Source organism: Typopeltis vanoorti, chromosome 1 (assembly GCF_054136105.1).
Source record: "Typopeltis vanoorti isolate ZY-2024b chromosome 1, IOZ_Tvanoo_1.0, whole genome shotgun sequence".
Lineage (NCBI taxonomy): Eukaryota > Metazoa > Arthropoda > Arachnida > Uropygi > Thelyphonidae > Typopeltis > Typopeltis vanoorti.
The window spans coordinates 156,752,019-156,765,139 of record NC_143549.1 but is presented as its reverse complement, the minus strand read 5'-3'; the positions used below and the strand labels follow the sequence as shown (position 1 = coordinate 156,765,139).

At 34.7% G+C, this 13,121-nt stretch overlaps 1 protein-coding gene across 2 annotated transcripts in view; it reads right to left on the bottom strand.

Annotated features, from left to right (window-relative positions):
* The window catches only part of LOC150110573 (kinetochore protein NDC80 homolog), a 201,158-nt gene that overhangs the window by 105,998 nt on the left and 82,039 nt on the right, over positions 1-13,121 (bottom strand). For both annotated transcript variants that reach the window (XM_090394897.1, XM_090394906.1), the window contains exon 7: positions 165-255. In XM_090394897.1, the coding sequence (XP_090251023.1) occupies positions 165-255 (91 nt within the window). The remainder of the gene's footprint in view (positions 1-164; positions 256-13,121) is intronic.

Sequence of the window (13,121 nt, the reverse complement as noted above, 5' to 3'; positions counted from 1 at the left end):
TGTCACATTCCTCCTGGATATTTTCTACCACTGTTCAACCAACATTATGCTGAAACTCTATGAATTTACCATGATTAAAACAACAAAAATTATTAAACAAACAAAATCTAAATGATGTTGCTTAATAAAACCAAATTAGTGTTAATATTTTCTAACAAACTTACCAAGTTCTTCCATAAAGTTTTCTTCAGCTTCAAGGTCTTCACTTTCAGTATCAGCAACAAGATAAGATTCACCAATAAAATCCATGAGTCTCTGAAAGCAAGAATTTAACAGTCATCATACCATCCTACCATGTATAATTTTGTATAATTTGCCATTATTATACAAAAAAAAATAAAATAAAAAAAAATTGCATAAATAATTTATGACACTTAAACTAAGTGTCATATTTTGGATGATAAGATACACCCCAAATTTATGAAAAAATTTTTAGAAAAAAAAAATATTTTCATAAATAATTTTTTTATGAAATATCTAAAGCACCAAGAAGGTAATCTGATAAAATCCGTAATGCCATTAGCAGCTGCCCATCATTTGGCTCCAAAAAGTATCATTTTCGTAGAAATGGCTATTCCGATACTTAGGTGATTTGTTATCCAATTTTTCATTTATACTTCTAATTCTGGCCATTTTTCAAGGTGCACATGGAATGTTTTCTTATGTTTACTTTGCAGTTTCAATTGTTCTTGTTTTCTCCACATGCAAATTATTTTTTCTGTTGGCAATGGACCAAAATGTCTTTCTGCTGCACTGTTTTTCCATGTTGTTTTGCATAATTTATCACAATCAATTAATAACTCACATAAATTAACTTTCTTAAAATTTAAAGAAAGAATTTGACTTTCTTAAAATTATTAATGAAGTCACTAATATGAAAGTTTTTTTTTTTTTTTACACTCATGTTTATAGTTCTATGACAATAAAAAATTCAACGAATTATAAAAATAACCTAAATGAACCGTTCAAAACCATATACACTCGCCCACCAACTACTATTGATGCTGGTAAAGTTTTTGTACATAAAGCGGGGATTCTCACATATGCAGCGAGACATGTTTGGTTTGCATCGAAAATGAGGGAAACCAAGACTTACGGTATCACCTACCTTCGTACCGTAAGAAGCACCCACAATTCTAAGTTGATTTCTCTATAAAAGGGTGCACCTAATGGTCCAAAAAAATATGATAAATATTACATATCAAGATAGCACTAATAGTTATCATGCCATTGCTTTAAAAAAAATTAATTCTTGTTGAATCCATAACTTGATGAGAAAATAAAGACTTCGAGTAAAGATATGCTTTTATTATAATTTCAATCCAGTAATTTTGTTAATATTTAACACACAGAATTTTACTTTCTTAAAATTATTAATCAAGTCACTAAGTAATCAAGCATCTTACTTCTTCATTTTAATACATTAATAATTAAAATTTAAAACATCTGTAAGAGCAATTTGGGATTTAGCCGACCAAATTGTATTCTTATTGGTTAAACCAAAATAAAAAATGATGGTACAACATGACAAAATTTCATGCTGGCTGGGGCGTCGTCCGGTTAAACAAGACCCCCGTTGTGTTCGCCAGGGAACCAGGGCGAACAGCAAAAAGTCAGTTACTGGAACAAATCTGAAAACGCGCCCCAACTCAACATCAGAGTTAAAGATCGGTACTATCAACATAAGAAGCCTGCCTGAATAGCAAAGAAATGGAGCTAGCTGAGGAATTAGATAAGAACCAGATGAACATAACAGGGGTGACTGAAACAAAAAAGACAAAAACTGGCGAGATCTTTCTGAGCAATAAATACAAAATGTTATATTCAGGCAATGAATATAACATTTTGTATTATTTTTATTTTGACTGGTTATTACTAACACCATGTTCCAACATAAAAATGTGCACAAATTCACATGGAGAGAAGAGTCAAGGAATAAGAAAAGTCTCATTGACTATGTTATTGTTGATAGTGATGTTTTCCCACTGGTGCAAGACACCACAGTGTACAGAGGATTTAAAATTGGAAGTTATCACTATTTAGTCTTGAGCAAGATAAAATTGAATTTCATATTGAAAAGAAAAACATGTAAGAAAGTTTTAAAGCAAATAAAGGTTGAGCAGCTCTCAGATGTGAACTGCAGACTAAAATACACAAAGGTTATTGAAGAAAAAATGAAAGAGTTTGAGAACAGAAATCAAACCTTGGAGATTCAGTGGCAAGCCTTGAAGAAAGCCCTGATTGATTCAGCTAGAGGCATGTGTTGAAGTTGTCTGCAAAGATAGAGAAATTAAAACTCCATGGTGGACACAGGAAGTTAAAGAGGCAGTGAAGGAAAAGAAGAAAGCATATCAAAAGTTTCTGGCAAATAAGTCAGCTTCTACTGTTAGAGAATACAGAGACAAATGCAAGGATGCTAAACACTGTGTAAAACTAGCTAAAAACAAAAGTCATGGGAGGACTTTGGCAAGAACATAGAAAATATATCTCAAGAAGGTGGCAAAATATTCTGGAGGTTGTTGAAGAAGCTTAGGAATGGAGGAAAGAGTGCTGTAAAAGGAGTCAGAGATGATAAAGGTGACATAAAAACGGGAGAAAAAGATATCCTTGAAGTATGGACTAATTACTTTGAAAAACTGATAAATGAAACAAGCAGTGATGACAGCATAGTGGTAAAAAAAACACCGACCAGGCATACATATCCATACTTGTAGTAGAAAAAGCCATCAAAGGCTTGAAATGTGGAAAGGTAGCAGGAGTAGATGATATTCGACCAGAAATGCTGAAGTATGGTGATATAAAAGTTTTACAGTGGCTGCATTGCATAGTTCAGAAAGCCTGGACAGAAAGACAAATTCCCGATGATTGGAATAGAGCTCTCATAGTACCGACATATAAAAAGGGAAATAAAACTGAATGTGAGAATTACAGAGGTATTTCCCTACTGAGTGTTCCTGGCAAGATCTATGCAAGTATACTTGAGAAACGGTTGAGAAGAATTGTAGAAAAAAAGCTGGGTGAAGAACAAGCTGGATTCAGGCCAAATAGAGGCTGTCAGGATCAGATCTTCACTTTATGACAATTAGTTGAGAAAGCATGGGAATATAACAAACATCTGTATTTAAGTTTTGTCGATCTGGAAAAGGCATACGACGAGTTGCCAAGAGAGAAGCTATTCAATACACTACAGTTATATGATGTCAATGGGGCATTATATCAAGCAATACTTAGTCTTTATTTGAGTTGTAAGTCTGCAGTTAGAATTGAAGTACAGGTAGATGGTTTAATGTTAAATCTGGTGTGAGACAAGGATGTACATTATCCTCTCTGTTATTTATTATCTATATGGATCACATTATGAAGGAAAGTAGTATTAATCATGATATCAAAATTGGAGATGTTTATGTCAGCTCTTTTCTTAATGCAGATGATGTTATACTTCTAAATAAATCCACTACAAGTCTGCAAGATTCTCTGACTAAATTGAATAACTGTTGTAATAGATATTGTATGAAGGTTAGCAATAAAAAGACAAAGACAATGAAAATAGGCAGAATCATTGAAAATGTCAAATGTGTTGAATGGAGAACACTGTGGAACAAGTAAAACATTTCGGCTACTTAGGCACAATTTTTAGTGAAGATGGTAAATTAAATATGGAAATAGACAACAGAATCAACAAAGCTGGTATGGAAGGAAGTCAAATGAATAAATTCATGTGGAATAAGAGAAAAATTAGTCGGAACACTAAATTAGTTGTATACAAGACAGTGTTCAAACCAGTTTTAACTTACGGATCTGAGAGGTGGGTCAGAAGTAAAAAAACGCTTGACCAAAGACTAGATGGCATCAATGGCAATATCATATTAAAACTGAGGATATTTTGAAAGAATTTGACATTGTCAGCATCCAGGAATGCGTTAGCAGAGCTAATCTCAGGTGGTATGGTCACTTAAACAGAATGGGTGAAGAAAGATTAGCAAAACAAGTGTTCTCTTCCAGGTTGGCAGCAAAACGACCCAGAGGAAGACCAAGATATAGGTGGATGTCTTATATTTCTATTGTCAAAGTGCCTTAGACAATAGAAATATAAGATCTGATAATGTTGGAGTTCTTGACAAGTAACGGACTGATTTGGAGGAAAATTGTAGATAAGAAGTTAGTAATGATGTAATTTTTTTCATGTAGTACTATCATATCCTGTACACCCCTGGAGGGTACATGGCAGGAATTTGATGATGAACATCTGTAAAAGAATTCAAAATTACCTTTATCATGATAAATGATTATCTCACTATATACCCCTCACCTCCCCACCCACACATACACTTCTTCACCCATAGTCTATGGAGACTATTGGGACATGCACTATAAAGGTAATAGTCCTGACATAGGCTCTCAAGGTGTTTCTGTCCTTGAATCTCTAACAAGGAGAATGAAGAATTAGTCCATTTCCTAATATTATCTATCCAAGTAATTCTAGGTCATCCCAGTTTTTTATTTTATTTTAAGTAAACTATAAGATCTAGCCATATTGTCCAGCCACTGGAACTGTCATGTTTTTAGTGATATTTTCTCATGTTGTGGCAATGGAGCAGATTTTCCTTCTAACTTGTCATTTGTTATATGTGCCATGTAGGGTATCTTCAAGAGTAGCACTTGTTCTTGAAGGCCAATAGCCTTTTCTCATCTTCCTTTACCAATGTCCAAATCTTGCATCTGTAGAGTAAAATAGAGTTAACAAGGGTGTTGATAAGGTAGTTTTGCAGTTAGCTATATTTTGTTATCCTTCCAAAGTGGCTGTAACCTTTCAAGGACAACAACTGCTTTAGCAATGTATACTTAAATATGTTTAGGACTATCTCTATGCTGTACACTTCCCAAGTAAGTGAATCTTTCTACTTCTTTCAATTTTTCATCATTTACTGAAATTTTCATAGGCTTTTTGCCAAAGACTTATTTATGAATGCTAATCTTTAATTCATATTCACTAAGTGCCTTAGAAACTCAGTCTTAATTCTTGTACCTATGTTCATCCTCTGCCATTAGGTCATCGACAAATCTAAGGTTATTGATTTATTTTTATTTTTATTTTTTTTTTTTACTGTCAACTGTAATTCCCATACTACTGTTTTCCAAGGTTAAGCTTGTTATATATTCCAATTATAGGTTAAAAACAGTGGCAAAAGTATGCAGCATTAATGCATACCTCTTTCCATTTTGAAAGTTTGCAATAGTTGCCACTAATTTCTATCATCATCATCATCATCATCATCAAATTCCTGCCATGTACCCTCAAGGGGTGAACAGGATATGACAGTACTACATGAAAAAATTACATCATTACTAACTTCCTATCTACAATTTTCCTCCAAATCAGTCTGTTACTTGTCAAGACTCCAACATGATCAGATCTTATATTTCTATCGTCTAAGGCACTTTGTACCGTATCAATCCACCTATATCTTGGTCTTCCTCCGGGTCGTTTTCCTGCCAACCTGGCAGAGAACACTTGTTTTGCTAATCTTTCCTCTCCCATTCTATTTAAGTGACCATACCATCTGAGATTAGCTCTGCTAACGCATTCCTGGATGCTGACAATGTCAAGTTCTTTCCTAATATCCTCATTTTTAATATGATATTGCCATTGATGCCATCTGTTCACGCCTCTAATCTTTCTCAGGACTCTCATATCTGCGGTCTCTAGTCTTTGGTCAAGTGTTTTACTTCTGACCCAGCTCTCAGATCCATAAGTTAAAATTGGTTTGAACACAGTCTTGTATACAGCTAATTTAGTGTTCCGACTAATTTCTTTCTTATTCCATATGAATTTATTCAATTGACTTCCCACCATACCAGCTTTGCTGATTCTGTTGTCTATTTCTATATTTAATTTACCATCTTCAGTAAAAATCGTGCCTAAGTAGCTGAAATGTTTTACTTGTTCCACAGGTTCTCCATTCACAACACAGTTGACATTTTCAATGATTCTGCCTATTTTCATTGTCTTTGTCTTTTTATTGCTGACCTTCATACCATATCTATTACAACAGCTATTCAATTTAGTCAGAGAATCTTGCAGACTTGTAGCGGATTTATTTAGAAGTATAACATCATCCGCATAAAGCAAAGAGCTGACATTAACATCTCCAATTTTGATATCAGGTTTAATACCACATTCCTTCATAATGTGATCCATATAGATAATGAATAACAGAGGGGATAATGTACATCCTTGTCTCACACCAGATTTAACATTAAACCATCTTCCTGTACTTCCTTCAATTCAAACTGCTGACTCACAACTCAAATAAAGACTAAGTATTGCTTGATATAATGCCCCATTGACACCATATAACTGCAGCGTATTGAATAGCTTCTCTCTTGGCACCTTGTCATATGCCTTTTCCAAATCGACAAAACTTAAATACAGATCTTTGTTATATTCCCATGCTTTCTCGACTATTTGTCGTAAAGTGAAGATCTGATCCTGACAGCCTCTATTTGGCCTGAATCCAGCTTGTTCTTCACCAAGCTTTTCTTCCACAATTCTTCTCAACCGTTTCTCAAGTATACTTGCATAGATCTTGCCAGGAACACTCAGTAGGGAAATACCTCTGTAATTCTCACATTCAGTTTTATTTCCCTTTTTATATATGGGTACTATGAGAGCTCTACTCCAATCATCGGGAATTCGTCCCTCTGTCCAGGCTTTCTGAACTATGCAGTGCAGCCACTGTAAGACTCTTATACCACCATACTTCAGCATTTCTGGTCGAATATCATCTACTCCTGCTGCCTTTCCACATTTCAAGCCTTTGATGGCTTTTTCTACTTCAAGTATGGATATGTATTCCTGACTGCATGCCTGGTCAGTGTTTTTTATCACTGTGCTGTCATCACTGCTTGTTTCATTTAGCAGTTTTTCAAAGTAATTACTCCATACTTCAAGGATATCTTTTTCTCCTGTTTTCATTTCACCTTTATCATCTCTAATTCCTTTTACAGCACTCTTTCCTCCATTCCTAAGCTTCTTCAACAACCTCCAGAATATTTTGCCACCTTCTTGATATTTATTTTCTATATTCTTGCCAAAGTCCTCCCATGACTTTTGTTTAGCTAGTTTTACACACTGTTTAGCTTTCTTACATTTGTCTCTGTATTCTGTAAGAGTAAAAGCTGACTTATTTGCCAGGAACTTTTGATATGCTTTCTTCTTTTCCTTCACTGCCTCTTTAACTTCCTGTGTCCACCAGGGAGTTCTGATTTTTTTTATCTTTGCACACAACCTCACCACATGCCTCTCTGGCAGAATCAATCAATGTTTTCTTCAGAGTTTGCCACTGAATCTCCAAGGTTTGATTCCTGTTCTCAAACTCTTTCATTTTTTCTTCAATAATCTTTGTGTATTTTAGTCTACAGTTCACATCTGAGAGCTGCTCAACTTTTATTCGCTTTAAAACTTTCTTACATGTTATTCTTTTCAATATGAAATTCAATTTTATCCTGCTCAAGACTAAATAGTGATCACTTCCAATTTCAAATCCTCTGTACACTCTGGTGTCCTGCACCAGGGAGAAAACATCACTATCAACAATAACATAGTCAATGAGACTTTTCTTATTTCTGGCCTCTTCTCTCCATGTGAATTTGTGCATATTTTTATGTTGGAACATGGTGTTAGTAATAACCAGTCCATGTCCTGAGCAGAAATCCAACAGATATTTGCCATTATTATTAGCTTTGCTCTTTTCTCCAAATTTTCCCAAAATATTTTTGTATGTCTCACAATCATTTCCTACTCTACTATTTAGATCCCCAACAAGGACCAACTTTTCCTTTTTCATTGTGTCAGTTGCTTTTTCTAAAGCCTCAAAAAATTCCTCCACTTCTACCTTAGTAGAACCTTCTGTGGGACCATAGGCACAAATAAGTCTCATTGTCCAGTTCCCCATTCTCATATTTGCCCACATCACTCTACTTGAGACTGACTGCCATTCAAGAAGATTAGCCTCGTATTTTGTGTTGAATACTATGGCTACTCCTTCTTTTCCTTGATTGTCATTGCCTGAATATAACATTTTGTATTTATTGCTCAGAAAGATCTCACCAGTTTTGGTCTTTTTTGTTTCAGTCACCCCTATTATGTCGATCTGGTACTTATCTAATTCCTCAGCTAGCTCCATTTCTTTGCCATTCAGGCTTCTTACGTTGATAGTACCGATCTTTAACTCTGGTGATGTTGAGTTGGGGTTTGTTTTCAGATTTGTTCCAGTAGCTGACTTTTCGCTGTTCGCCCTGGTTCCCTGGCGAAAACAACGGGGGCCTTGTTTAACCGGGCGACGCCCCAGCCGGCATGAAATTTTGTCATGTTGTACCATCATTTTTTATTTTGGTTTAACCAATAAGAATACAATTTGGTCGGCTAAATCCCAAATTGCCAGCCCATCCTCGTTCGTTCAGTATCAAAGTAGATACCCAACAGGGTGCACCACGAGAAGGTGAGGATTGGACATTAGGTCAGAAGCCCTGGTCTCCGCATTCCTTTAAAGGCTATGTGGAGGTCTCCTCTCAGTTATACAGCTTTGACCCTTAAGCACCCCACTAATTTCTATTAACATTTCTAAGGAACAGTATAGAGTTTCCAATTAAGCATTTTATATTATGTATTTATACTACTGGTTCAGTATTCTTCACAATGCCTCCTGTCATACTGAATCAAAGGCCTTCTATCTATAAAATTACGACAATATTTTATGTTAAATATATTTTTCTCCGATGAAATGTTATTGTAAATAAATGATCTATTGTACTCTTGTTTTTAATGTATGCAGGAACAGTTCACTTTCATTATAACAAATAGTTTGTTATTGTGGAATGTTCAATATAGCAAATTTCCTTTAAAACAGCATTTCTGCTTCTCACTTCAGCCCAGGACTTTTGGTTTGGATAGCTTTTCTGATTCTATAAGCAGATCCAATACTCTCTCCCACCCCTGGTCCCCTCCATCATATGCTGCTTTAAGTAATTATCTCTCAGCAGGTGTATAAATTCTATTTCCTTCCTGCAATGTGATCTCGCTTCTTTCTAGTTTATATCTTCATAGGTGAAGCTCCCCATAATAATCACTCAACCTGTACTCATTGTACAGGTGGTGTTATTACTTGTAATATTACTAGTGGTGTTCTAAATAGATTTATTTGCAAATGAGTTAACTTTCAGGATTTGTTTTTAGTAATAACTACTTATGTGACCTCCCACTAGCAGAAGGTTGTAAACATATGGCATATTATTACTGTGAGAAAACTTGGGAAAGGGGTATTTATATTTATATATATATTTTTTTTTTTAATTTCACACAACCAGGAAGCCCTACTCTTGAGACCAAACACAAAACTTTTTCAACTTTTGTGTCGGACCACTACCTCATGTAAAGATAATGAAATTCCCCTCCAAGGAAAGACAATCACAAACATCCATGCTCATGGTGGGATTCAAGAGCCCATGGCCTGCTTGGAGAGCAGGTGTGCTTGCAACTTGGACAAACACTGACAACCAAAACACACAATTTGTGTAAGTAGAATATTTCTCTTTAATTCAGTAAATCCTGAATGTTATTAATTACGTAAGGAAGATGTCCAAAAGCTACACTATTTAAAGAGAAGAAACAGAACACATCAACTGCATTCTCTTATTGAAGGGGATTGTGTATTTCAGCAATTTACATATAATTTTTAGTGAAGATGACAAATTAAAAATGGAAACAGATAACAGAATTAAAAAGGTTAGTGTGGTGCAAAGCTAAATGAAGAAATCTATATGAAATTAAAAGCAAGCAATCAAAAGACCAAGTTAGCAGTATACAACACTGGATATGAGAGGCGGATTAGAAGTAAAACACTTGTTCACAGAAGATAAGAGAATAACTTGACATTATCAATCAACAGTGTATGAGAAGAGCTAATCTAAGATGGAATGGTCAGTTTGCAGAATGCAAGATTAGCAAAACAAGCATTTGAAACAAAAATGGCAGGGAACAAAGACTTAAGCATTTGAGAAGTATTTTTCTTTACATTAGCGACTGGAAAAATAAAATACATCAATATGGAAAAAACAAAGAAGTTGATTGAAAATTGATCATAAAATATTCTGCTACTGTCATGATATCTGGCATACCAAAATATTATTACATGGGCATCTCCCTGGAATCCAAAGACTCATTACAGGAGGCACATAACACATTACAGCCACATCACAAGACCTAATCACCATTATTCTCATCATACTTTTTCCTTAAACTCATTCACTGACAAAACACTCAAAACCATCTCTGGCAACATATTGTGCTTATACACCACTTACCAAGCACAAAATCTAGTTCTCACCACCTTGCTAACTACACTTTTACACAATTTCCAGGAATGACCCCTTGTTCTCTCTCTCCCTCCCTCTTCTTATATCATCTATTAAAAATTTGTTCTGTGTCTACTCTATAAAACCCATTTAGCAACTTATAAATTTCTATAAATGAGATTGAAGGTTTGTAATCCACAACCTTCAACTGTGTTGTCATAGGGAGTATTCCAACCAGTCATCATTTTGGTCACTTAACTTCAGATGTGATTGCATACTATGCTTAAAGAGATACTTCCTTATCCCTGTTTGTTATTGTTTTTCAACATATGTGATCCTTTAGCTATTTTGTTCATTTTTGAAGTATATGCTCTGAACTTCAACTATTTGCAATCACTTCCAATTCCCTAGCTTCATTAATTTTTTTGTACAGGTAACGCAGTACTTATACAACGCGGTTTCGATATAAGACGGTCTACAAACTGTAGTAACCCTTTATCTTTTCATATATTTTTCAACACGACTTAAAAATCAAATTTTATCTTTGTTAAATTTGCATCTGCCCGTATCACACATGTAGTTATAAGTAGCAAATATATTAGGGGAAATACCCCTTAGCATGCATGAACGTCAATTGTTTACCATATAAAGTATTTATTGTTGAAAAGGGTCTTCGTTTTCTGCCAGGAAAGTGCATTAAAAATCATAGGTGTGTTAATCTCAAGCTGAGCACTTTATTATTTGGTGAGTTACATACAATATGTAATGCTCTTTTTTTTATGTAAAAAAAATATTTTTATAGTAATAGCCATTTAGAGCGCTTTTGCAATATGGTTGAAAATGAAATTAGTGAATTAATTGATAGAGAAATAGATTTAAATGAGGAGGAACTGGTACAATTAATAGATGATGTCGAACTAAATGGTAGGGAAAGTTCTGCCGAAGATTCTGATTGTGATGAATCCATTAAAGAATTCAGTTTAAAGAAATTAGCAGAAGGATTGGACTTTGCAAGAAAGTTATTTTATGGATAACGATCTCCCAATTGAGTGCTCTGGAAAATTCACGAGACAATTGGATATTTGTTTAGCTCTGTATTATGAACTTAATAAAAAATTGCAGCATAGTGATAAGCAAGGTCTTATTACTGACTTCTTGATAACTAAACCAGCCGAAGTATGCAATGAGAATTATATAAATTATGTCCAAGAGATTTCAAGTGATGACAACGTCTCGCCACTTGTAAATAAAGAACATCTACAAAATGTTAGTTTCGAAGAAAGTGATGACGATTAAAATATACACTTTATTTTATTTTGCCTAAAACATTTATGTATTATGTGCAATGATGTTTACGTACAATTTATAATTTTTTATAATTTTATACTATGTATTTGTTTCATGGTTTATGTTTTCTTAACTTATATGAATTACATAAAAATATATTTTTGTTGGATATGACATTGTTTATATAATCTTAAAAAAAAAAGATTTCAGAACCTAAGCCTACTTTTTCTATGTGATCTGAGTCTTGCATAACGCGATTTATATAATTCAGCATTTTTGTGGAACCTAACATCCGTGTTATACGACGGTTACCTGTATTTCCATCTTGTAATACAGAGCTTGTCTTTACTTTGCCAAACTGAACATAACTATTATCTTTTGCTCAAAATGCCAGTCAATTTAAATCATTACGTAAAATCTAACATCTTTATTAAGCATTTCTCTTCCTAATTTTCCATCATCAGCAAAAACTGGGAAGGATAATTTGCAAACTTGCCCTTCCCAAAATCTGCAGTGTCAACCAAACATTTCTCTTTAAACCATTCTTAACTCAATTAATGTGTAAATTTAGCAGCAATGATAATTCCACCACATACTGCTCTTGGATCAGCCACATTCTTATCCATGTTACCATTCCCATTTGCTACATGTAACAGGAGTAATTTTACTCCATTTAGCTTCTAAAATAAGTCCCTCCCACCCAGTACATAAGCCTAAACAAGCAAATATATAACAGGATTCCATGTTGAAACCCATTACATATTCACATGCAGTATCCTGCTGAATGCCTCTGCGAAGTCTAGCAGTGCATGTGTGTGTCATAGTGTACTATATCCTTTAACCAACTCAGGTGTCAAAGTGAGTAAATTAAATTCCCATTGACCCATTCCTGAATTCTACCCTTAGCCAACTTTTCCAACCTTGACCATTCCTGAATTCTACCCTTAGCCAACTTTTCCAGCCTTGACCATTCCTGAGATCAAGATAAGTTTTGTGACCTCAGTGTTGAACCCTCTTATATGACAAAACTGCCTATCCATTTCTCTACTCCCTTGAGATCCAGCCAGAGCTCTTAAACAACCTGGGCATTGAATTTCTCTGGCACTTATTTGTAACACACAGGTCAATATCCCAACTAATCCCTGGCACTATTCACAATGAGATTTCTTAATATCCTAAACATCTCCAGTTCATCTTACCTCAGTTCTTATATTAATCCTGCACTTCAGTTATAACAATATCTTCATCTGGATGTTATACCCTCAGAAGGTAATTCAACTCAGTAATGCAACTATTTATTCTGCTTAACACCCCCTATGTGTGTATTCGCCGAAGAGTTAATCTTCCATAATAGCTAAATTCTTCTTGCATACTAAGTAAAAGAACTCTGAGATTTGCTATGGAAAGGAGGAGGGCAGAGATGGAGAAAGAAGTGCATTTGAGACAATCTGGTGTGAAGGACCAATCTGGGAGGTGGGGGG